The 27,228-nt window shown below is 39.0% G+C and overlaps 1 protein-coding gene across 1 annotated transcript in view; it reads right to left on the reverse strand.

The window, feature by feature from the left end:
- Positions 1-27,228, reverse strand: part of LOC126484659 (Down syndrome cell adhesion molecule-like protein Dscam2) — a 339,526-nt gene that overhangs the window by 32,913 nt on the left and 279,385 nt on the right. The window contains exons 26-31 of the mRNA XM_050108250.1: positions 22,297-22,395; positions 21,939-22,124; positions 21,508-21,804; positions 6,440-6,586; positions 6,205-6,360; positions 175-344 (exon numbers count right to left, since the gene is read on the reverse strand). Coding sequence (XP_049964207.1) covers positions 175-344; positions 6,205-6,360; positions 6,440-6,586; positions 21,508-21,804; positions 21,939-22,124; positions 22,297-22,395 — 1,055 coding nt within the window. The remainder of the gene's footprint in view (positions 1-174; positions 345-6,204; positions 6,361-6,439; positions 6,587-21,507; positions 21,805-21,938; positions 22,125-22,296; positions 22,396-27,228) is intronic.

Consider the following 27,228-nt stretch of genomic DNA (forward strand, 5'->3'; position numbering starts at 1 on the left):
TCTAGAATTAAGAGAAAATGAAAATAAATCTGGCCAGCAATTCAGTTCCATAATTTAAAAAAATTAAATAACTCAGATATTTACTGTATTTTCTTTGAAGAAAGCAGTTATCACAAAGACCACAATGTGATTAAAAGATATTGATATAGTGACAAAAATTAACAACCAACTTACATGTCTAAATTTGTAGCTTTCTGCTCCTGACAGCTTTGGATCATGATACACAAAAGATCCCCGGACAGAATGGTATGGACCACTGTACACATTTCCACTGTAAGTGCTTTCACTGTATGGTGGCTTTGCCAGCTGGAAAGTTGCATATGGACATATATCTTCAATGTAATCTGCAAAAGCAAAATTGAATATAGAAAATCATTTAGGATCTATTTTTACTATGGAACAAATACATAGATAGGATTCATATAAAATTAGTAAAATTTTGGTTAGGACTCTTCTGCAACAGCAAAAAGTCATTGATTTCACTAAATGTGTCTGGGATTATTTCAAAGCATCTTCAGCAGTCATGCTGAAGTTTCCTTGCGTCTCGCTAATGTTTTCTAACAGGCACTGGTATCAGTTTTCATCATGTACAGCAGTGCACCATACAACATTTAAGTATTGTACATGGTTGTGTTAGTTTTCAGTGTAACATTACCAATTATGTACAGCATCATGAGAAGTGCTTAACTTGTAACAATGTTATGAAAAGGAAAGTTGCCCCTCACCATATAGTGGAGATGCTGAGTTGCAGAAGACTGTCTTTTTGTTGTGCCTATCTGACACTCAGCATCTCCACTATATGGTGAGTGACAACTTTCCTTTTCATAATATTTTTACAGTCCCTCCCGGATTTTCCATTTTTTGATTACTGCTTAGCTTGTGTTACTTTTCTGCGTAATATTACTAATTATGAGCATCATGAAAACTGCTTAGCTTAACATTAAGTAATATGAAATATTCTTAGGAGGAAGTGGATGGTAATACACAACCAGAGAAAGCTAGCATGGGTGCAGATAGTGTAGCTACCTCCTCCTTGATAGCTCCATCCTCTCCTTTCCTCTCTCCTCTTCAATGCTCAACCAGTGCACCCAAACCGAAACAAATACTAATGCCAGGCAGGCCACGGTACTGAGACAATGTAGTTCATGTGTATTTATATGTGGCCAGGTGCACTTTTGTGAATGTGTGCACATTCTTTGAAGAAGCTGAGCAGCAATGTTACTTCTTGTTTATATTTATACACTGCTCTTTCATGTTTCACTCATTCACATGCTTTATTCTGTAAATCTTACCATGAATGAGAGCTTTCACGAATGTGGAACTAGTCAAGTTACATATAAACATGCAGAAGTAGCCACTGCTATAAAGTATACTAACACAAAATTATGACTACGAGTAACTGTAGTAACACTGATAATTATGGGTATTACTTCCAGACTATTGGTACTTTAAATATATATATAACAGGTTACTTTGAAAATGCCACTGCTCTTTCTCTTATACAAGACCGTTAAAAAAAAAGAAACATCTAATACTTCAAACAAAGCATTTATGTAATTTAACATAGAGCACTATCAGTTGTCTATATGCTATAAAAGTCAAGATTTGTTAATACAAACCTTAGGGTTATGTGGAATTTTCACCTCTAAGTCTAAATATTCTGATAAATCGTATGTGTCATTGCTAATGAGATATTACTCCATTCTGAAGTCTAAATATGGATGCATAGTCTATTTGGAAATTATTTTACTTCTAATACTGTGGCTGTTATTGGCAGAGTTCATCATAATTTCATTTTTGTTAACAGTCACAAACACTGTCAGGAAGAATATGTACCATCACGTAAGTGTAAGATACAACTAGAGGTCATCAGTGTACATGTGGTATTTGCATCATTCATGTACAATGAAAAGAGTATACGACATAATGCCGACCCTGGGGGATGCCTAATACTACCTGCCTCCATTGTGGCATGATGTATTGCTGGTGGGATGTCAGATATTAGCGAAACCTCTGCACTGCACTTGTCGAGAAATTGAGAATGCTAAGGCTGGCAAGTAAAATGTCAAAGCCGACAGTGTCAAAGGCATTACTGAAATGTAATAACCTCATAATAGTTGCTTCTTGTGCATCCATGGAAAGCTTCAGATCATTTGTTACCTTTATTAAGGAAGATGTTATGCTTTAATGTTTACAGAAACCTGAGTGATATTCGTCTAGTGATTTGTTCGTAATTAGGTAGTTTGTTAGCTGGTTGTGGACTATATATTCTAAGGCCTTGGGCAGTGCAGGAAGAATGCAAGTAGGTCAATTGGAGGGTGCAGTGGGAATGTCCTTTTTAGGTGATGGCTTAACTAGATCCTGTTTCCGGCCTCAGCGAAAACACATATGGTTAAAGAGTGGATGACATCTGTTATAGTGGGCAGTAGTGGTTAAATGATAAGCTTTGTCAATTGGACTGTGATGAATCATGTCCAGTAGACACTGATCTGATACTTCTGATGGCTTTTTTAATGGTATTGCAAACAAAATGCTTTAGATAGAGTTTTCTATGGCTACAGCTGTTTACCCCCATGAAGTAATCAATGAATCTCTATTTTGGTTGTAGTTCAATTGTGGTTGTGTGTAATGCGAAATACCAGTTCAGTTCATTGACTGAGACAATTAAATCAGCTGAAGCTTTTACTTTGCCTACATTAAGACCACTCCGGGTTTTCCATAAGACACCTGGTCTACTCCTATTGTTACTTAATGTTTGGGCATGCCTGAGTTTTGCATTTTTCAAAGCCTGATTGACTCTGTTTTGCTTTTGCTTGTTGCAATATGATTTTCGGACATGGGGTATAGTTTGCATGCCTGATGTGCAACGTCTGAGATTCATGAGCTGTTTTATTTCTTCTGTTAGCCAAACTGTAGGTTTCTTTCTTACTTTTCTGGTCTTTAGGGGGCATATTTGTCATATAGATGAGTATGTTTATTAATAAATTCATGCCTTTTTTCATTTATGTCTGAGAAGGGAACAGATGATTTCCACCAAACTATTTATTGAACCTCAGTAGCAAGTTCAGACAAATTAATGCCTTTTGCATCTCGGTATATTGTCAGTTGCAGTTTCTTTCTCAGACATTCTAGTAAGTATTACATTCATTCCAGTAAGTATTATATTCATTCTAGTGAATATTATATCATGGGCAGACATGCCAAGCGCAGGTATTTGAGAGCTATGAATTTCATTGAAGAAAAAACGATCTGCTTGAATATCGCACTGGTAGGATTATTGTATAGTTAATTTGAGACTTGAAAGAGCAGTTTTGAAGCAGGTAAACACTCCTACTTTACAAGGTTTGTAGAGGAGACATATTAGGCACTTTTTATGGGATTTTATCTCTATGAGCATACATTCCACTTCTTCATTTTCATTATTACGTGTGGCACAGTAGGTGACAAATTACAGTGTATGTATGCCCCTACTCAGCCACCTCACTGGTTACAACTGTTGTGTCTTAGAAAGATGCAGCAGTCTAGATTTACCAAATTTGTAAGAATACTTGTTTTGAGCCAGGTTTCCAAAGAAGTATTATATGGATATCTATGTCTTGAGATATATGACAAAACTTGTTGAGATGAGCTGGCAGAGATTGGACATTTGTGTGTGTAATATGGAGCTTAGTGCACTCAGGTGCAGAGCTCACAAGGATGCCACTGCTGGATATTAGCGACTCTAGGACAGAGAAGGGAAGGGAAGGAAAAGGAAGGGAAGGGCTGGGCTGGGCGTGGGGGGTGGGGGTGGGGGGTGGTGGGGGAAGGAGGGTTACAAAGTATACATACTGGGGCATTTTGAGATAGGGAATCAGGGTCCCTGTAAGTGAAAGTTGCAGGTATCTTCAGGGAGGAGGGAGGTTTTGTGGCCAAAGCCAGCAGACTCTGCACCAGTCCCTGAGTAACTGACTGGAGACAGGAGAAGAAACTCATGAAACAGAGCTAGGATAATCTGTGTGCAGAAGTACTGAAAGAAATAAAAACATAATAAAAATAGTATACACTATTAATGGTCCTAATGACAAGTAACAACAATAATATGATAATAAATCACTAAATAAAAATGGAAACAAGACAGTAAATTAGTCATCTGAATTAGAGCCCAGTGAGAGTAGTGAAATAAACACAGAAAATTTATAATTAGTGCTAAAAGTAAAAATAAACAAAAAAAGGATAACAACAGAAACTGTTCTGAGGGAGGTATTACAAAAATAAATTATTTCTTTACAAAATAAAGACACAAAAATAAATATACAAACTAGAAGCAGCAAGAAATGACATGCTTTTAGCTTCTAAAGCACAGGCATTGAAGTTCATCTGTGTTGCAGACTGGTCTTTACAAATTTTCGGCCTTCAACATTATTCTGCCATCATTTATTCTCCTGATTGTGTCTGATTTGGAAAATCCCACCTTTACTTGTATCATAAACTGCTTACTATGAGAGCAATGAATATGAGAATTGATAGAAGAAATCAGAATGAGAAGGTGAGAGAACTATAAGGGAAAGATCAAAACAGGGAGTGTACTGTAAGATATGACAAAATAATGAGTAAATGTCAGTCATATATTAGAAAGCAATCAAACCCATCAATTTCTAGTGACATGTGTCAGTGTAACTTCATGCATGTTACTGCAATGTGTTTTTCCCTTAGAAGTTGTGTGTGAAGTTAATGTGGACCTAAAAAAAAGTGTGTTGGCTTATTCTACACATTTTTAATCCCCATTATTTATAGAATTATCTTCTTGACACAGTACTTAATGTAAATACAGTATTAATTCAGCAAAAGTAACCAGTGAGAACATTGTGCAAAGCAGATAAATGCATATTATACAGTGGCCTCTTTAAGGATTTTAGAATTCTTACACTACCTCCCAGTATGTTTACTATTTCAATGGTTTTCTTTATTAACAGTAAAAATCAGTTTCTGATTAACTATGATGTATACAATCACAACACAAGACACAAAAGTAGTTTTCATGTACTGTCTCCTTGTCCAGAGTTAACGTGTGCAGTTATATACACTGATACAAAGTTAGTCATCAAGTTACCATCTAACAGAAGGCAAGAAATTGGAAATGACAACCAATAAAAACATTGCTCATCAGCCACTCCCACAATCCAAATATCTAGATTGAAGGACTGAAAAGTTCTGGCAGCAATGTGGCAACTTTCCATTGTTAAGCTGCATTAGAAGTAGTAATGCATTATAAACAGGACTCTGTACTTACAGATGTATAAGGGGCAATCAAATAGTCTCTATTAGAAGGCTGTACAGTCCAGAATTGGTATGCCAACCAAGCAAAATCACTGTGAGCATTGTGGCAATCATCCCACTGATGCACGAGGTTGAATATACCCACTTGGTAAAACACCATGTCCTCCAACGTGGAGAAGTCAGTAACTGCCTGCTGCACAACCTCATACAGGAGGAACTGTTGACACTTCAAGGCCTTTTTTAAGGAGCCGAAGGCATGATATTCCCATGGGGAGAGATCATGACTACAGGGTGGGTGCTTGATATCTCCCACTTGAGCCACCCAGTTTAGGCTGGCCTCCCACATCAACCAGCGGCCTGTGTTGGATCACTACCAGCACACACCTTGGTTCATCATTTCACAATGGTGGTTTTCAACAGATATGCTACCTCATGTACATTTTTCATTCCCTGATGGATGTCTACCAGTGTTTGTGCTCCAGCAACCAAGAAAAGAATAACAGCATGTTGGTCCTGGACACATTTGGTAATAACTTTGCTACAGTTCACATTTCTGCATTCACTGCTTGCATGTTGGAAAAGTATGAATACTGCCCTAATCCCATCCATACATGTCAGTGCTTTTATACCCACATCACAGTTGCACTAAATTGCATATAAACTGTAGCAATGCCCTCTAATGGAAACTTTTTGATTGCCCCTTACTACTAACTGATATCCTTTCAAAAATACCAATGTGATCAGTCAGTTGTTTTCAAAGTAGCAACTTAGTATCTAATTTACTGTGTTAAAAAATACAATGGCTATGGACTAATTTCCTTTGATTTGGTATACCTTAACTTCTAGCATATCCCTAAAGAGTCTCCTCCTTGATGAATCTGCAGAACAGGATGAATGAATGAATAAATAAATGAATTGTAAGCAAAATGAAAAATGAACAGATCTTACCTGCCGAATCAGTCTTGTAGCTCCCAGAGTCTATGCTGAGTGCCTGCTGACCACTACCTACTCGGACAGCGAGGTACTGCTGGTCCCTATTCTGTTGATTCTGCATTTGTGCCACAGATGGAGACTCACCCATCTGTGCACTGTCATTTTGTAATTCTGAAATTAAAATGTTTCCTTGTTGTATTTAACATACATTTTAACGACAGTGTACTAAAAATTAAGTAAAAATACTTACTCTTTTTTCTAATAAATGCTGCTACTCCAACAAGCCCCAGTAAGAATATAAGGGATACTACAATTGGCACAATAACACTTACATTAGCATAAAAAGGCACTTCTCTTGTATGCAGAACTGGTGGCGCAATCTCTGGTATCACTGTGGCTGAAATAAGAGATAATAAAAGGTTAGATAACAACTATAGAAATATTAATTTAATAAATATTTTATGGGTGCAATCAAATGCCTACCAGGAGAAATTTTAAAAATTAATAAGGATTTTTAAATACATTCCCTTGGAGCTAAAACATGGGAAGAAATAATAAGAAAAGTTGGAGTGGTGAATAACTTCAAAATCAAACAGTCAAAAAATTAAGGTTTGTATTGGGAATAAAGGAATCAATATACTACAGTTTAATTTTGACACTATATGTCTTCTCAGCAGAAAAAAAGTTATCAGGACTGATGTGCTGTGATAACAGGTAAAGTTATACTGCAGACTGTAAGAAGTGAGACTGACATGAGTGACTAAAAAAAGAAAATGTAAATTTTGTTTCCCTATAGAACTCTCTCTTTGATAACAACTTACTCTCCCTGCACTTACAGAGTACACATGCAAGGACGAGGTAAAAAATACTTATCCTCGGATAGAGGTTACTTTGATATCAATGTAGTTTTATTCTTGTTGTGTTCTATCTATTCCACTTAGCTCAGATCAATGCAATCTGCTTTGTCTGTTCAGGGAAATGCACCATACATAATGATGAGACAGTAGCCAATGATGACAGTGAACTGGCCTTAACTATCTCACTGAGTGGAAAATTTGAAGCCAGCTAACACAGTAATTGTCAGCCAGAATGTAAATCTGTTTCTCCTAAGCATACAGTAGATGTGGAAGTAAAACGTAGTGACTATATTGTAAGATAAACTATAGAAATCCCCTGAACTGCCTTATAAACTGCATGTTTGAAGAAAGTGTCTTCCCTGACTTTTTAAAGCTAACTGTAATTGTATATCTGTGCATAAAAAGAGAGATAGGGAATCACCAGAAATTTATGGACTGCTTTCTATAGTCCTCATAATACGTAAAGTCATTGATGTGATAATGAAAAATCAACTAAATGAATATTTTGTGAACAATCACCTCTTAAATCAGTCCCAATATGGATTTTATGAAGGTCAGACCACAATTAAAGCCATGCAGGATATTGGGAGGAAAAAAGGCCTTTCACTCAATATCACATAATATTCTTGTAAATAAACTAAAACATTATGGAATAACACATATGAAACTAGCATTATTAAAAATCATACTTGAATTAATTGTATAATGTATTTTGTAGCTACTGTTGTGCATGAAAGCAGCTTATGCATAAGATATTGGATAACCAGTTTATAAGTAGCCAGGTGAAAGTGATTTCTATGCACACTTACCCAAAATTACAATAACACACTGCATACATTAAATATTTATATACTTTCATAAATTTAAATATTCTTCAAGGGAGTAAAAGCACTGATGCAGAATTATGACTTTCAAGATTTTCTGAAGGTTCTGACCTCAGTAATTGCTGTTATGTTTTTGGGAAGTTTGTTATAAAGTTTAACTGCCATGTGGGAAGTAAAGTTTTGGCACAGGGATGTGTTGATTCGGCTCATATGTAAGTTTTTGTTTTGTCTGATAAAGTGATCATGAATCTCAGAGTTTTTTTTTCTTTTTTTTTTCCAATCCTTACCTATTACATTTATTTTAAAGAATATAAGGATTTCCATAATGTACATGGAGTCCGCCCCGGTAGCTGAGTGGTCAGCGTGACGGATTGCCGTCCTCTGGGCCCGGGTTCGATTCCCGGCTGGGTCGGAGATTTTCTCCGCTCAGGGACTGGGTGTTGTGTTGTGTTCATCATCATTTCATCCCCATCCGGCGTGCAGGTCGCCCAATGTGGCGCCGAATGTAATAAGACCTGCGATATGGCGGCCGGACCTGCCCCGCGAGGGGCCTCCCGGCCAATGACGCCAAACGCTCATTTCCATGTACATGGAGTCATCAAAGATGGGGGTCAAGTTAAGGCTTGTTTACACACTTGACGCCATGCATTCTACAACAGCCAATGAGCATTCAGTAGTATTCAGAGCACTCTGCTGGGAACATTGTAGCCACTGTGAGCATTAAACATGATCCAGGGAGTTATTTAGTGATTTTTTTAAATCCTATCTGTTGTGAGTTGTCATGGGTGATGATGGTGCTAAGTGACAAATTCTACAAAAACAAGTGACAGATAATAAACTTTCTACAAGCACAAATTACATGGATGCAAGTACTGCAACAATTGCTTGGAATGAACAATACTTCAACCTTGTCAATGGCTCAATCTGCGTGGACTGCCATTGTTCATGAATTGGATTGTAATGAGCCTTTTTTGCAGTTTGAATGTTCTGATATCTTCTTTAGAGTTTCCCCAGAAAGTGATGCGGTATTTCAGGTGAGAATGAAAGTAAGCATGATATGCCTTCTTTACTGTTTCCTCACTACAGCAGGGTTTTAGTGAGTAAAGAAGGGAACAGGTCTTGCTTTTCTTTAAGGCAGTCAATATTTTTATTCCATTTCACATTGTTTTACAGCTATAGTCCTAACAATTTGGATTCTGTGCTAGTTCATTGTTGATAGAGACAAATGGGATGTACGTATCCTTGTTTGGAGCATTGTGAAATTTTAGTGTGATAATTTTTTTACTATGTACTAAAAACTGATTATTTCAATAGAATGCAAATGGTCCTGACAGACACAAACAAAAAAATCAGACTTTCTGAAGGTCTTAAGAGGAGAGCTTATGGATCAGTACTCATACGTTTTTTGTTCATTGCTTATGTTAATGATGTGCCTAGCCTACTACCTTTCAAAGCAGTAATGTATGCAGATGATACCACAATTTATCACTTCCCATACTGACTCAAATGCTATGGAGGAAATTACTGAACTCACGATGGAAAAGTCATCTTCCTGGTTTCAGGCAAATGAATTAACACCAGACTATAGCAAAACTGTGAGTACAGCATCTTCCCTGAAAGGTGCAGGTAATGCATGCCATGGCAAAGACACTGTCAAATTATTAGGTATCTGCCTCAATACCAAATTAAACTGGAACACAAACAAATATAATTTATACAGCAAACTATCCCATGCATTGTACCTAATCAGGAAATTAAGCACTCATGTTAGTATAAAACAACTACTGTTTACTTATATGCCTTCCTCCACATGCAAATCGAGTTTTTCTTTGCCAGAAGAAAGCTATTCGATGCATGTGTCTTAACAGCCACTACTGCTTGCAAAATGCATTTCACTGAAAGCAAAATGATGACTGTCCAATGTCTACACATATTTCACACCATTATGCCCACAAGGTCAATTGGGATAAACATGATACTAGACCAAAAATTAACTCTTATAGAACTAGGAGCATGAAATATTTGTACACTCCCTGGATGAGACTAAATAAATAAATAAATTCTGCAAATTACACAGTGGGATGAGGAAGTTGAAAACTAATAAGTTTAGAAAAGTTATAAAAGAAACTATCTGAAAAGAAAAGCTTTTCACATTGTTGATGAATTTGTAATAAGTGATATAAGTAATTTTAAACAAACAGCTCCTATGGGTATTACTCTTAAGAGTGTGTATATAACAACTCTTTATAGTATAACTGATTTAACATGTATACCATAAGTGTAATCAAAATGCATTTAAGCAGCTGCATACTAGGTAATACAACCAGCATTTCAACAGTGATAACATACATATGTAACAGTGGACAGTGCCTTTTGCAGTTTGAAAACTGGCTAACGGGCTTATGAATAAATAAACATGTGCAGGTGGTGCATGGGAGGACATACAACAAATCTCTTTCTCATAGCACTAAATGGCATAATTCCTACAAATACTCCACTGGTGGATCTCCTAGATGACACATCTCCTGCTGACCTCAATAACTTCTTTATTATCAATAAGAAATTTCAAGTTACACAGACTCTTAGGCAGTTTTTAGTCACTCCGACCTCTGTCTTCACTAATAGACTATTAGTAAATGTGTAAAAAGTTGTGTAAAATTATTAACAAGTTGTAAACTATTTATTTTATTGCTTTGTATTATTAGTTGTAAATGTAATAATGCCAGCTGCAAAAGAACTGCTAAGGTTCCGGGAGGGGGAACAAGTGGGCAGCCATGTATGTGTGTGTTGTTCTTGTACAAATACACTGAAGAGCCAAAGAAACTGATTCATCTGCCTAATACCGTGTAGGGCCCCCACAAGCATGCAGAAGTGCTGCAACATGATGGACTCAACTAATGTCTGAAGTAATGCTGGAGGGAATTGACACCATGAATCCTGCATTTGTAAGAGTACAATACGGTGTAGATCTCTTCTGAACAGCAAGTTGCAAGGCACCCCAGATATGCTCAATAATCGTCATGTCTGGGGAGTTTGGTGGCCAGCGGAAGTGTTTAAACTCAGAAGAGTGTCCCTGGAGCCACTCTGTAGCAATTCTGGATGTGTGGGGTGTCGCACAGTACTGCTGGAATTGCCCAAGTCTGTCAGAATGGATGCAGGAGATCAGACATGATCACCTGTCAGAGTCGTATTTAGACATATCAGGTGTCCCATACCACTCCAACTGCACATGCACCACACCATTTCAGAGCCTCCATCACCTTGAACAGTGCCCTGCTGACATGCAGTGTCCATTGATTCATGAGGTCGTCTCCATATCTGTACATGTCCATCCGTTCGATAGAATTTGAAACGCTCAATACAATTTGAAATGAGAGTCGTCCGACCAGGCAACATGTTTCCAGTCATTAGCAGTCCAATGTCGCTGTTGACAGGTGAGGCTAAAGCTTTATGTTGTGCAGTCATCAAGGGTATACGAGTGGGCCTTTGGCTCCGAAAGCCCATATCGATGATGTTTCATTAAACAGTTCCCTCGCTGACACTTGTTGGTAGCCCAGCATTGAAATCTGCAGTAATTTGCAGAAGGGCTGCACTTCTGTCAGATTGAACAATTCTCTTCAGTTGTCATTGGTCCAGTTCTCGCAGAATTTTTTTCTGGTCACTGCGATGTTGAAGATTTGATGTTTTACAGAATTCCTGATATTCATGGTACACTCGTGAAATGTTCGCATGGGAAAATCCCCACTTCATCATTGCCTCAGAGATGCTGCGTCCCATTGCTCGTATGACACCATGTTTCAACTCACTTAAACCTTAATAATTTGCCATTGTAGCAGCAGTAACCAAACTATCAACAGTGCCAGACACTTGTTGTCTTACATGCGCGCTGCTGTTCACAGTGCCATATTCTGCCTGTTTACATATCTCTGTACGTGAATACACACACTTATACCAGTTTCTTTGGTGCTTCAGCATAGATAAACTAGTACACCTTTCTTTGAGTTAGATGTTTTATCACCAATATAAATTCATCCAAACTGGTGAAGTTTTATAAGGAGTCTATTCCACGATTTTCAACAGTTAATGAATAGACAGCTGAATTCAAGCATGCCAAGCTTCTTTTGGAGATGTTGAGTGACATCCCAAAACTAAAACCACAGATGAATACACTGGGAAAGTGCTCAATATGGTACTGGAGCAACAGAAATTAAAAAGATGTGAAATAGCTGATGCCATAGCAATATCAGAGGAAGCAGTACACTAAATTTATATTAAGAATTACTTTGTGAAGCTACTTAAAAATAAGTGCTATCTTCAGTCAATGTTGACCAAAAGCAAATATAAAAACTAATTTCTCAGAGGACTCCATTGGATTTGTGCATAAATTTGTTATTGTGAATGGGATATGAATCTCCAACATAAAGGCAGAGCTGAAACAGTAATCAACACTGTGAGTGAAAGCTGGGTAACCTGCATGAAAAAAGGCAACAATCATTTTCATAACCCAGATATGTCATGGACAGTGTTTCCTTGGAAGCAAAACTGAATCTTCCTATTAATTACCTTGTCTAAATCAATAACTGGTAACTATCACAATAGCCTTATGGACAGACTATCTGAAGAAATGGCTAAAATGATGCCTGGATTGTAAAAGAATAGGGGGGAAGTCATATTTCATGTCCTGTCTATAAAGGTAAGTGCACAGTGGAAAAACTGAGCGATATGAAATATGAACTGTTCAACCATCCACCCTAATCATCAGATTTCCTATACTCTGACTTCCACCTACTCTCACATATAAATAAAAAAGTTTTACAGTTTAGTTGGATGTTTTCCAAACTTCTCACAATTACACTTCAGGGATGGAATCTAAGGGCTGGAAAAATAATGAAATGGTGAACTGAATAAAAAGATAACTTTGTAAAAATATCATACAATGAAGTCCGGATGTCATAGTTGCTTATGAGTCTTCTGGCTGTATGGCTGTAGTTGAAGAAACTTTACAGTTACTGAAATTCTGCCCAGAGCTGCAGTGGACATTGTTGCAGGTGCTCCTAGCAATGCTATCTGTCGGCAAGATTCAGCATTGCCAGGAGCACATCCAAAGATATCCAGCGCAGCTCTGGATGAAACATCAGGAACTGTAAAGTTTCTTCGACCACAGCCATACAGCCCCGAAGACTCATCAGCAACTTTGTAAAAATATGATCATTTTTTAACTAATAATTGGAAGTGTGTACTGTTAGGCTGAGAACTTTTCACTTTGTCTTCACATAGCAACACTTATGAGTCCATGGTCTAGGGGAGTGTCTCTGACTAGTAACCAAAACATCCTTCTTTCCAGATTAGAACCCAGCCACTGCTTAAATTTTGAATAAAAACTGTCACCAGTTGTGACCAAAGAATTAAGAAGTCACCCCACTCTGCCAACAGCCTTGTGAAAGATGGCAGAGGAACTGATAGATGTTCAGGACACTCCGCTGCCCTTGAGGTCAGAAACTGCCCATAAGTGACAGAAGAATCTGCAATGATTGCGGCATGAGGAGGCAGAAAGCAATGGAAACCACTGCATTAAAGGCACATAACATGTAGCCAATGAACATGTGGCCTGCAACTGAAAAAGTTCATGATGGTCCCTCCATTAGCAAAAGATTCCGCGTTTGTCTCCCATTCAGATCTCTGGGAGGGGACTGTCAGTGAGAAAGTGAACATGAGAAAAAGATGGAATAACCAATTAAGGGATAATGAGTCAGAACATGGAATGTCAGAAGTTTGAAAGTAGTAGAAAAGCTAGAAACTCCAAAAATGTAAATGCAAAGGCTCAGTCTAGATATAGTGCGGATCAGTGATGATAAATGGAAAAAAGATAAGAATTTCTGGTCAGACGAATGTGGGGCAATACCAACAGCAGCAGAAAATGGTACAATGGGAGTAGGATTCATTGTGAATAGGAAAGCAATGCAGAGAGTGAGTTACTACAAACAGTTCAGTGATAGGGTTATTCTCAGCAGATTTGACAGCACATGAAAGCCGACAACTATAGTTCCAGTATACATGTTGGCTTCGCAAGGAGATGAAGAGATAGAGAAGCTTATGAGGATACTGAATGAGTAATTCAGTATGTAAAGGGAGATGATAATCTAATAGTCATAGGGGATTAGAATGTGGCTGTAGGGGAAGGAATAGAAGAAAGGGTTACAGGAGAATATGGGCTTGGCAGTAGGAATGAGGGAGGAGAAAGAATAATTGAGTTCTGCAATAAATATCAGATGGTAATAGCAAATGCTCTGTTACAGAATTACAAGAGGAGAAGGTATAATTGGAAAATACCCAGAGACTCAAGAAGATTCCAGATGAATTACATCACAGTCAGAGATTCCTAAATCAGATACAGGATTGTAGGGGTATCCAGGTGCATATAGATACTTTAGTAACATTGAAGAACAGACTGAAATTTAAGAGAATCGTTCAGAAGATTTAGTGTGGAAGGAATTGCAATACTAAAGTACTTAGGAATGATGAAACATATTTAAAGTTTGTTAAGAATGTGGATACTGTGATAGAGAACACCACTGTAGGCAGGCCAGTTGATGAGGAGTATCTAGAAAGGGCAATCACAGATGTTGGGCAGTCAGACAGAGGTACAAGGAAGATAACTCTGAAGACACCTTGAGTAACAAAAGAAATAATTCAACTGACTGATGAAAGAAGGAAATACATAAATGTTCAGGGAATAACAGAAATATAAATCACATACGAATAAAATAAACAGGAAATGCGGAGTAGCCAACAGAAATGGTTGCAGGAAAAATGTGAAGAAATGAGAAAAGAAATGACTGTTGGAAGGCCTGACTCAGCTTATAGAAAAGCTGAAAGAATTTTGGTGAATTACAAGAATGGGTGATAACATTACGAATGCAATGGGAATTCCAATGTTAAATGCAGAGGAAAGAGTAGATAGGTGGAAAGAGTATACTGAAGGTCTCTATGAGGGAGAGAACTTGACATTCCATTGGAATTTCTGAACTCACTAGCGGGAAAGAGTGGTGTGCATGTGTGTGGGAAGGGGGGAGGGGGTGGGGGGGATGGGGGGAGAGGGGTGTCAACCAAACAACTAGTTAACTATTCAAGGTGGTGTGTGGAATTTATGTGACAGCTGATATCAGACATTCAGAAAAATATCACCCATTCAGTTTTGAAGAGAGAAGAGCAGATGAGTGTGAGAACTATCGCACAATCAGCTGAACAGCTCATGCATCGAAGTTGCTGACACAAATACGAGAGCTATCCACAAAGTACATTACGTTTTGGAATTAAAAATAAATAAAGTATTGGAATTTTTTTAAATTATATACAGATGAAACCCACACTTAAATACAACTTTTCTACATAGTTGCCATTTAAATTAAGGCACTTATCGTAGCCATGGACAAGCTTGGAAATTCCTTTACGGCGGATGAGTAAACAACTCCCACTTAAAACATTCGAGAACTTCACGAGTGGCATTTGCCGTGTGGGCCCGGGCGTTGTCGTGAATCAGCAAGATCTTTGAGCCCAACTTTCCCCTGTGCTTGTTTTGTATTGCTCTTCTGAGGTTGTGCAGAGTTTGGCAATACCTTTGAGAGTTTATTGTAGTGCCTCTTTCCAGGAAATCCACAAAAATCACACCTTTTCTGTCCCAAAAGACAGCCGCCATCACCTTCCTTACTGACATTGTCTGCATGCATTTCTTGGGTTTTTGGGGGGAATTTGTGTGCCCCCACTGTATTGACTGCAATTTTGTCTCGCAGTTCACATGCTTAACCCATGTTTCGTCACCAGTAACGATGTGATCGAGTAATGAGTCACCATCTTTCTCGTAAGCGTCCAAAAACGTTAACGCTGCAGCCATTCGCTGATTTTTGTGAATCTCTGTCAAGATTTTTGGTATCCATCTTGCACAAGACTTGTGGTAAACCGAGCGAGGTGGCGCAGTGGTTAGCACACTGGACTCGCATTCGGGAGGACGACGGTTCAATCCCGTCTCCGGCCATCCTGATTTAGGTTTTCCGTGATTTCCCTAAATCATTTCAGGCAAATGCCGGGATGGTTCCTTTGAAAGGGCACGGCCGATTTCCTTCCCAATCCTTCCCTAACCCGAGCTTGCGCTGCGTCTCTAATGACCTCGTTGTCGACGGGACGTTAAACACTAACCACCACCACATGTGGTAACCAAGCTTTTTGGTAATGATTTAGTGCAACAAACTTTGTGAAATTTGTGGAAAACTCATAGAGGGTTCCATTATTGTGAAATTAAGGTTTTCAAGGACCGCGGCATCGACTTTTTCGACAAGTTCGGCAGTCACTATGCTGGGTCTTCCACTTCGCTCTTCGTCGTGAATGTTAGTTCGGCCATTTTTAAATTTTATGATCCCTTGACGCACTCCACCTTCAGTGATTATGTTGTCCCCATACACTTCACAAAGCTGCCGATAGATTTCTATCGGTGTACAGTTTTTTGCGGTCAGAAACCTTATTACAGCATGCACTTCACACTTCGCGGCATTTTCAATTAACGCTGCCATTTCAAACTGTCACAGTAACTGAACGGAGTACAGCATGAACCTCTCACTAGCACGGCAGGATGCTGACTGAGCGGTGGAATGCCATGACACCAAGATGGCCGCACTAGCCCCGCCCCAAATGGACACAAACGAAAACGTAATGTACTTTATGGATAGCCCTTGTAATATACAGAAGAATGGAAAATCCAGGATGGAATGTAACAATATGAGAGAAGGAAAGTTGCTACTCACCATATAGCAGAGATGCTGAGCCGCGATAGGCACAATAAAAAGATTCACACAATCATAGCTTTCGGCCATTAGGGCCATTGTCAGCAGTAGACACACACACACACACACACACACACACACACACACACACACACACACACACAAGCGCAACTTGCACACACATCTGCAGTCTCAGAGAGCTGAAACTACATTGCGAGCAGCAGCACCGGTGCATGATGGGAGTGGCGACTGGGTGGGGGTATGGAGGAGGCTGGGGCGGGGAGGGGGAGGGATAGTAAGGTGGGAGTGGCGGACAGTGAAGCATTGCAGTTTAGACAGAGGGTAGGAGAGAAGGTGTGGAGGGGAGAGGGTTAAGTAGTGGAATGGAGAGAAATAAAAATAAAAGAAATTAAAAGACTGGGTGTGGCAGTGAAATGACGGCTGTGTAGTGCTGGAATGGGAACAGGGAGGGGTGTGGATGGGTGAGGACAGTGACTAACGAAGGTTGAGGCCAGGAGAGTTACGTGAACATAGGATGTATTGCAGGGAAAGTTCCCACCTGCGCAATTCAGAAAAGCTGGTGTTGGTGGGAAGGGTCCATATGGCACAGGCTGTGAAGCAGTCATTGAGATGAGGGGTATCATGTTTGGCAGCGTGTTCAGCTACAGGGTGGTCCACTTGTTTTTTGGCCACAGTTTGTCGGTGGCCATTCATGCGGACAGACAGCTTATTGGTTGTCATGCTTACGTAGAATGCAGCACAGTGGTTGCAGCTTAGCTTGTAGATCACATGACTGGTTTCACAGGTAGCCCTGCCTTTGATGTGATAGGTAATGTTAGTGACCGGACTGGAGTAGGTGGTGGTAGAAGGATGTATGGGACAGGTCTCACATCTAGGTCTATTACAGGGGTATGAGCCATGAGGTAAGGGATTGGGAGTAGGGGTTGTGTAAGGATGGACGAGTATATTGTGTAGGTTCGGGGGACGGCGGAATACCGTGGTAGGAGGGGTGGGAAGGATAGTGGGTAGGACATTTCTCATTTCAGGGCATGACGAGAGGTAATTGAAACCCTGGCAGAGAATGTAATTCAGTTGCTCCAGTCCTGGATGGTACTGAATTACGAGGGGAATGCTTCTCTGTGGCCGAACTGTGGAACTTTGTGAGGTGGTAGGAGACTGGAAAGATAAGGCACAGGAGATTTGTTTTTGTACAAGGATGGGAGGATAATTACGGTCAGTGAAGGCTTCAGTGAGACCCTGTCTGCCACTCCCACCTTACTATCCCTCCCCCCTCCCCACCCCAGCCTTCTCCTTACCCCCACCCAGTTGCCACTCCCATCATGTACTGGTGCTGCTGCTCGCAGTTTAGTTTCAGCTCTCTGAGACTGCAGATGTGTCTGCAAGTTGCGTTTGCGTGAGTGTGTGTGTGCGCATGTGTGTATGTGTGTCTACTGCTGACAAAGGCCTTAATGGCCAAAAGCTATGATTGTGTGAATCTTTTTATTGTGCCTATCCCGGCTCAGCATCTCCGCTATATGGTGAGTAGCAACTTTCCTTCTCTTGTATTGGTACAGAAGAATGGAAAAGAAAATGGAGGAATTGTTTGGTGATGACCTGTTTGCCTTACAAAAGGTAATGACACCAGAGAGACAATCCTGGCATTGTGCTTGGTATTGAAAGCAAGACTGAAGAAAAACCAAGACACATTCATAAGATTTGTTGCAATGGAAATCTATTCAACAATGTGATCAATACAAACCTGGAAGAGCAGTTGAACAGAATGGACAGTGGTTTGAAAGGAGGCTATAAGATGAACATCAACAAAAGCAAAATGACAATAATGACGTGTAGTCTAACTAAATAAGGTGATCCTGAGGGAATCAGATTAGGAAATGAGACACTTAAAGTAATAGATGAGTTTTGCTATTTGGGGAGAAAAATAACTGATGATGGTCGAAGTAGGGAGGATATAAAATGTAGACTGAATATGGCAAGAAAAGCTTTTCTGAAGAAGAGAAATTTGTTAACATTGAGTATAGATTTAAGTGTCAAGAAGTCTTTTCTGAAAGTATTTGTATGTGAAACATGGATGAAAATTAGTTTAGACAAGAAGAGAATAGAAGCTTTTGAAATGTGGTGCTACAGGATAATGTTGAAGATTATATGAGTAGATCATGTAACTAATGAGGAGATACTGAATAGAATTGGGGAGAAGAGGAATTTCTGGTACAACTTGTCTAGAAGAAGGGATTGGTTGGTAGGTCATGTTGTGACGCACCACCAACTAACTAACTAACTAACTAATTAGTATTGGAGGGCAGTGTGGAGGGTAAAAGTCATAGAGGGAGACCAAGAGATGAATACACTAAGCAGATTCAGAATGATGCAGGGTGCAATAGTTACTTGGAAATTAAGAAGCTTGCACAGGATATAGTAGCAAGGAGAGCTGCATCAAACCAGTCTCTGGACTGAAGACCACAACAAAAACAATCAATCAATACAATTTTTATGTTTTAGTTGTTATCTTCTAAATACTGGGGTCATTACTAAATGCATTGACAAATATACGCATTTCACAACTGCTATCTTTTATATTTTTAATATTTACCAAAATATACTTGGATAAGAAACTTTTAGTGGCAAAGGTAGCATTCAATATTATTTATTCCTGATGACCAGTTACAACAGTTAAGACTGTCATCTTCTGATCTTCAAATAAAGTTTGTTGTTATACTTCCTGTTCCAATATGACTGTATCACACCTGCCATATCAATATTATAGTGGATAAGTCAAAGTACATTTCACACAGGTTTGTTACATATAAAAAAAATAATTAAAAAACACTTTCTGTAACTAGGGATAATCACACATACAGAATTCCACTGATGCTTGTTAGATGATTAACTGCATAACAGTGCACACATGTGCTACGACTATCATAAAGCTAACTCACAGTGATGTCTTGTTTTGGAATTTACGTTTCAGAAAATGCGATTCCAAATGGTGTGTAGTATCATACTACAAAGACATCCATAAAAACTCTTGAAAAATTGTTTTTGAGTGTTCCAGAGTTTGAGAAAGTGCATAAAAATTGCTTGCACTGTACTGGCAAATTGCTACTGTGTCAATGCCAAAGTTCTCTCAACTCTCTAAAGTTAAAATTAATTTACCTGTCACATACACTTTCTCGCTGTTACAAAGGAGGATTGCATCAGTCGAAAAAATTAAAGTCTTAGTAAAAATTATTGTTCTACCCGCTTCCTTGTACAGCATTTGTAGATTGGTTGGTAGAGTTGTGGACTGTGTACTATTGGAAGATGATATCCATAGGCTCCTGATTCAAATCTAGCCTACAACAATATTTTAACTTATTTATAAAACATTTTGACAGTCCTTTCATATGAAAACCAATTCACAATTACTAAACTTCACCACACCGATTACAGAGTATTATTGTGTTTTCTTTGGTGTTTACATGCACTTAATTTTTGCAGTAGCTGTTCACACATGTCACATTCAAAACAATATTTTATTTTTATTTTTGTACTGTCCAGCTAGAATCCTTATTGTTTAAGCTTTTGAAGTTTTATCATGTTGCAATAAATGAAGTTAAGTCTGCTTCACACATGACGTTAGTTTACACTCACAAACGCCACGTTTGTGTTACCTGCATGTTGTAAATGCTTTATATCTCTTTGCATACAAAACCTCATCGTCCTACACCTTGTTGTAGAGGGGGAGTATGGTGATACCTTCACTACAAACAATGCTTTCCAAAAAAAGGTAATATTTTGTATTTCTCAGACTAAGATTAATGTGAAGCTGCGTACAATACATCCCACCATTGAAATAGTCAACAATCTAGATATAAGATATGGACCCATTAGCAAAAGTTCCACAATTCCTTAGTTTTGGGTGAGTTCAATGATGTTGCATGGAGCAGGGATAAGAATGTCCATCCTTGCACATATTGCTGCTTTAAATGAGAGGAGCATAATTTTATTAAGGTTTCCACTATCAGTCTTCACAAAATTTCTTTCTATTGTTCCTTAAAAGTTGTAAATTCACTTTCCATCATTAAATAGCTTAACTATTTGCAGAAAAAGTTTGTAGAATCCTAGTAACTTTGGCTAACACTCCTGTGACACATGTATAGCTTCATGTTACTGCAAGTCTATGGTGTCACCAGAGCCTTAGCCAATAACGAGCATTTTCAATTGCATGAGCAAATCTTGATATTTAAGCTTTAATTACATAAAAATAAAAGAGATATTTTGTGAGAATATTCAGTGTAAATGCAATTTGAATGTTATAATCACTCCAATTAACAGCAATCCAAACCATATTTTTAACATAGTAAAATAGCCTATTTAGCATTTACCACGCACTAGTGGAACATTATGTGTGCACATCCATCCCTAGTTATACATGGTGCTTTTTAACTGTATTATTTTTATTTGTGACAAACCTGTTTTATTTTTAACAAACATGTGTGGGAATGTGCCATGTCCCATCCACTATAATGTCAACATGGCAGGTGTGGTACAGTCCTAATGGAACAGGACATAAAACAACAAAATTTTTTTGCTGAAACCAGTCATCAGAATAAATAATACTGAATGCGGTCATGGTCATTAAAGGTCTTTTCAAAGCAAAACAGTTTGCTCCTTCCCATCCGTAGTTATGAGAAATTTCAATAACTGGATAAAGCAAATTCAACTATTATTTTTATTTCAGATTTTAGTCAATGGCGTTAATTTTTCATTTTAACAGAGAGAACCATTCACAATATAATCATTTAAAATGTGAAACTATAGATAGTGTTACATATTTCATGCATATAAAAATTATATCACACATACCACCTTCCACAGTAAGTGTAGTGAAGTTGTAATAAGCTATTGTTGAGCCTGCATTGTTGTGAGCTGTAACTCGAAGCCTATACTTTGTTGCAGGTGTAAGATCCAAAACACTGTAAACTCGTTCTGTTGGAAGCACATTGTTTGACACTAATGTCCAGTCTCGGGACCGTTCAGTATCATGGTATTCAATAATGAAATAGAGTATTGCACAGCCACCATCACCCCAGGAATCCAACCAAATGGTCACAACTGTTGAATTCACAGTCAGCAACTGGCTCTGTTTAGGTTTCACCGGAACTGTAAGAAAATGCATTTACATGCATGGCTATCCTTTTTCAAGAAACACAACATTGTAACTTCCCTATTTCCTCCTCTTAGCAAGTTATATACCTCATTTACAAATTTAACATTACAAATAAGAAGCTATGTACCTGTTCCTTTTGTGTATGCATTCACAATATCACATGGAAGACCTGTACCTATCTTGTTGTAGGCTGTTATGTAGAGCTGATATCGTGTACCACACCACAAATTTTGTAGCAAGTGGGAATTTGCTCTTGATTCAATATGCAACTCCTCCCAGTCACCATGGTCCCTTTTATAGTTAATCACATAGCCTGTAAATTTATATCTCATTGTAAATAACTGGACCAATAAATAATATAAATATGACATCAAGATATAAAATTTGCATGCTGTAGAGGAAAGTGTGCTGAGGGCATATCTTCACTGCACAGTACAAGAAAATATTGCCCTTTAAGAATAATTATTAGAAAAACAGAGACAAACCTAATATTGGGCTTCCACCATTGTGGTTATCAGTCCATTGCAGCTGGAGGCTATCAGCATAAGATGCTATCACTGACAATGATGGAGGATCAGGTGGAACTGAAACCAATTTAACATTACACACTATAGCTGGTGTACACAAATTATCGTAGTTTACTGGTATTCTTAGTTTTAAATCTAGTTAAATGAAGGATGAAGTGACTTTATTGGTACACACTAATTAGAAAAACATGGCACTAAAATAAGACAGCAGTAAGGATATAGTTTAAAGTCTACATTTTACGAAGTCCATTTACCATAACAAACTCCACTTGTGTACAAATAATATCTGTATCTCTGAAATAAAATATCTGAAGGATACAACACATGAAGCAGCATGTTGTTAAGTAAATGAAAAATATTTTATGTTCATGGTTTTTCCATTAATTCTTCATAGAAAAATTCATGTTTAAGAATCAGACACTTCATTGCTAGTATTCTAGTAAAATTTTGTTAGTAATATTTTGGAAAGGAAAGTTGCTACTTGCCATATAGCGGAGATGCTGTCACAGATAGGCACAACAGAAAGACTGTCACAAATAAAGATTTCAGCAAGTAAGGCCTTCATCAAAAATAGATCACACACACACATACATATACATGACTGCAGTATCAGGCAACTGAAGCCACACTGTGAGCAGCAGCACCAGTGCATAATTGGAGTGGTGACTGGGTGGGGGGGTAAGGAGGAGGGATAGTAGGGTAGGAGCATTGGACAGTGAAATGCTGCTGGGGAGTGAGTAGCGATGAGCTGGAGAGACATTAGGTTAGCTATGTGCAATCCAGAGATTAGATGGAGGGCAGGGGAGAGGGCCCACAGCCATACCCCAATCTGGATTGAGGGTGAGGACACCCTATCAACATTCCCCAGAGCCTCAACAACTTCTTCCCCATTTGCTTCACCTGGTCATACTCAACCCAACAAGCCCCTTCCTAGATGTTGACCTCCACTTCAAAGTACCTCTGTCCATATCAAACCTAACCTAACCATCAGCAATACCTCCAGTTCAACAGCTGCCACCCGTTCCATACCAAGACACCCCTTCCATACAGCCTCGCCACCCACAGTCGTCGCATCTGCAGTGACGAGCAGTCCCTCTCAAAATATACTGAGGGTCCCACTGAAGCCTTCACAGACCGTAATTATCCTCTCATCCTTGTACAAAAACAAACCTCCCATGCCTTATCTTTAAGTTTCCCACCACCTCCCTAAGTCCCACCATCCACAGAAGAGCATTCCCCTCGTAACTGAGTACCACCCAGGACTTGACCAACTAAATTTCATTCTCCACCAGGGTTTCAACTACCTCTTGTCGTGCCCTGAAATGAGAAATGTCCTGCCCACTAGCCTTCCAACCCCTCACGTAGTAGTATTCTGCCATTCACCGAACCTACACAATATACTCATCCATCCCTACACAACCCCGGCTCCCAATCCCTTACCTCATGGCTCATACCCCTGTAATAGACCTAGATGCTAGACCTGTCTCATACATTCTCTCACCACTACCTACTCCAGTCCAGTCACAAACATCAGCTATCGCACCAACGGCAGGGCTACCTGTGAAACCAGCCATGTGATCTACAAGCTAAGCTGCAACCACTGTGCTGCACTCTATGTGGGCATGATAGCCAACAAGCTGTCTGTCCACATGAATAACCCAACAAACTGAGGCCAATAAACAAGTGGACCATCCTGCTGCTGAATACGCTGCCAAACACGACATCCTTCATTTCAATGACTGCTCCACAGCCTGTGCCACATGGATAATTCCCACAAACACCAGCTTTTCTCAACTGCACAGGTGGAAACTTTCTACACAATATATCCTACATTCCCGTAACCCTCCTGGCCTCAACCCTTGTTAGTCATTGTCCTCAACTATCTAGCCCCTTCCCTGTTCCCATTCCAGCACTACACAGCCCTCATTCCACCGTCCCACCCAGTAATTTTACTTCTCTCTTTTTCTGCTACACCCCCCTCCCACCCCACCTCTACCCTGCTCTCCATCTAACCTCCAAACTGCACATAGCTGCCCTACTCTCTCTCCATCTCATCCGTTCTCACTCCCCAGCAGCACTTCACTGTCCGCCACCCTTACCCTACTATCCCTCTCCCTTCCCGCACCAGCCTCCTCATTACTCCCACCCGTCGCCACCCCATGCACTGGTGCTGCTGCTCGCAGTGTGGCATCAGTTGTCTGAGACTGTAGTAATGTGTATATGAGTTGCATTTGTGTGAATGTGTGTGTGTGTGTGTGTGTGTGTGTGTGTGTGTGTAATCTATTTTTGACTTGTGCCTATATGCGACTCAGCATCTCCGCTATATGGTGAGTAGCAACTTCCGTTTTTATAATATTGTTAGATTACATCCTGGATTTTCCAAAAAAATTTTAATATTATTAACTGGATTTGCAAACTCAGAGCTATACTGAAATTTAAATAAATTGTAATAAATCAGTTACAGATATATGTTTCTTTCTTAGAAATGATGTATTAACACATAAAACTCCATATATCTCCCCCATTCCTTCACCATTCTGACTTTCCAAACCTACAAAAACATAGGTAAATGCATGTGTGTGCTTGCACTCAAACTCCCCCCCCCCCCCCCCCCCTCCAACACACACAAATATAGATTGCTCCTCATACGGTGATGTAGCAGCAGTTGGCAAGTTGTAAGGCCTAAGGCATGAGTGGTATTCTCTGACCTCCTGTTGAAATATTAACATCTCTTAAAATGTAGACCCGGCAGGGTCAGGGGGGACTTTCACCTGCCTCGAGATGACTGGGTGTTTGTGTTGTCCTCATTATTTCATCATCAGTCATTAAAGTGATGAGATTGCTGATAACCATGCAGTTGAGTGCCTCACAATCCAAAACATCATCATCATCATCATCATCCTTTGTTCTAGAGCCCCAAATAGGAGAGCACAATTTTGAATCCCAGTATGAACACACTGATTTAATTTTACAGATTTCATTACATCAACTGAGATTTTTTTGGCTAAATACAACGTGGCATATTTAAGTCTGTATCGTGGCCATATTTAAGAAAATTTCCTGTTTGTATTATGTTTACTATCAGCATAATGTTCTGCTTATAATAATGCAAAAAGTGAACCAGTCACTCTACCCATAAGTTATGTTGTGGTCACAACTGATTCAGAGATTCAGCCGACTGCTATTGCCTCTCTGTATTTCCCAAATTCCACATTGGGTTTCCTGTGATGTGGGAGTAGCAACCCAGGGAAAAATAATGTAATGGAAACCATACAATGCAGCTATTCATAGCTAGTATGCCAGTATTTGTATCCCTCTCCATTTTAGTTACATGGCCATTAGGCTGTGGTCTAAGGTATATTTCTGTGCTTAACATTTTGTCTCCTAATGCTGGAGACATCCTTTGGATTTTGTTAGTTGACTTTCCAACTCAAACAAGCTCAGCAAGCCAAACTGTTTATATGTAAGTGCGCAACAGTAGGGTTGTGACTCATCTGACCACTGCCAAAGATCACTAATTATCACAGCATCTGTAACAGAGCTCGTACTGCAGAAGAGTTGGGGCTGTTTGCTTTATTTAGCACTAAGGCTCTCAAATTGCCTAATTTCAGACAGTCTTCATTTCTATTAAATTTGTTTATATGTTATTGAATTTCTATGTACTCCCCAAAGTTGTAAATATTGGACCTTGATAAAACTTCAGTATCAGGGAATCGAGTTAAGTGATTCTCTTGTCCCAGTTCACAATCTGTGACTGCTGATTTATCCATTTTGTCCAGAACACTATTGCTCTTATGTTCATTAAACTGGGTGTAGGTGCTTCTTTTAGTAGTTTCTATGTACACTTGACTTCATGAGCATGGAATTTTGTGCACTGCCAATGTATCAAGTGGTGGGTGGAGGTCAGTGATCTCTATACTATCTGGATGTAAATCTGCTGTCTGTGACCACAGTGTTTTCCTGTACACCTTGAGAGTGTTTGCTCTCATCACCTGCCATCTTCCAGTTAGGATAGAAAGTTTCACTTGCTGTTAATGGAGTGTATGTTGTGAATGTAAAATGGTTATTTCTTACTCTGAATACAGCTTTAGGAATCAGTGGAGCAACTTTCCCTCGACATTAAGTGAATGTCAAGAAATGACAAAAATCGCATAAATATCTTTAGCATTGCCTCATGCATGTTGCAAGGTTTGTTCTGTTTCAAACAGATTTCCTCTGCAAAAATGTGACTTGTTGAAGCACTGCCACTAAACACAAAGGCTTAACACCTACATACAGTTTTTTGTGTGGACATCACTTCTTGGAAGAAGATTATTTTGTAAGGTCTGGTACATTGAGAAGACATCTCAAATCAGAAGTAGTGCCATCATGGTTTGCATTTCCAATGCTTTTAATGCCCAAGCACAAGCAACAAAGTTGGCAGATCAGAATAACAACTGAACACCCTACTGTAGAATCTCATGATTATACTGGACAGCTTAGTCACTTGAATTCTTAGGCACATAAATGTTGCATTTGTTTCCAAACAAGCACATTTTCTCACTAGTACTCTCCAAGCTTGGTTTCACATCTGTACAACTAGGATTCGAATCTTGTTTCATTTCACTCAGAGTTAGAAGGCATCTAAGGAGTTTGAACTGAGACAAAATAGAAATGGTTGATATAGCCACTGAAATGTGTAGTTTTTTTTTAACCAATGCTGCATAGTAACAGATGAAAATTCAAGAGTCTGCAGGAGAAAGTTACAAGAAGAGAGAAGAAAAACTTTTCGATGAAAGACATTATAAGTTATCTGGATAAAAAAAAGGTCATCTAACAGAGAAGCTGAATGAATTCCTGAATCAACAAACAGGGACTCAGGTGGAACTAGTGTGTAATTTGTTAAACAAT

This window comes from Schistocerca serialis, chromosome 6 (genome assembly GCF_023864345.2).
Source record: "Schistocerca serialis cubense isolate TAMUIC-IGC-003099 chromosome 6, iqSchSeri2.2, whole genome shotgun sequence".
Taxonomy (NCBI): Eukaryota; Metazoa; Arthropoda; class Insecta; order Orthoptera; family Acrididae; genus Schistocerca; species Schistocerca serialis.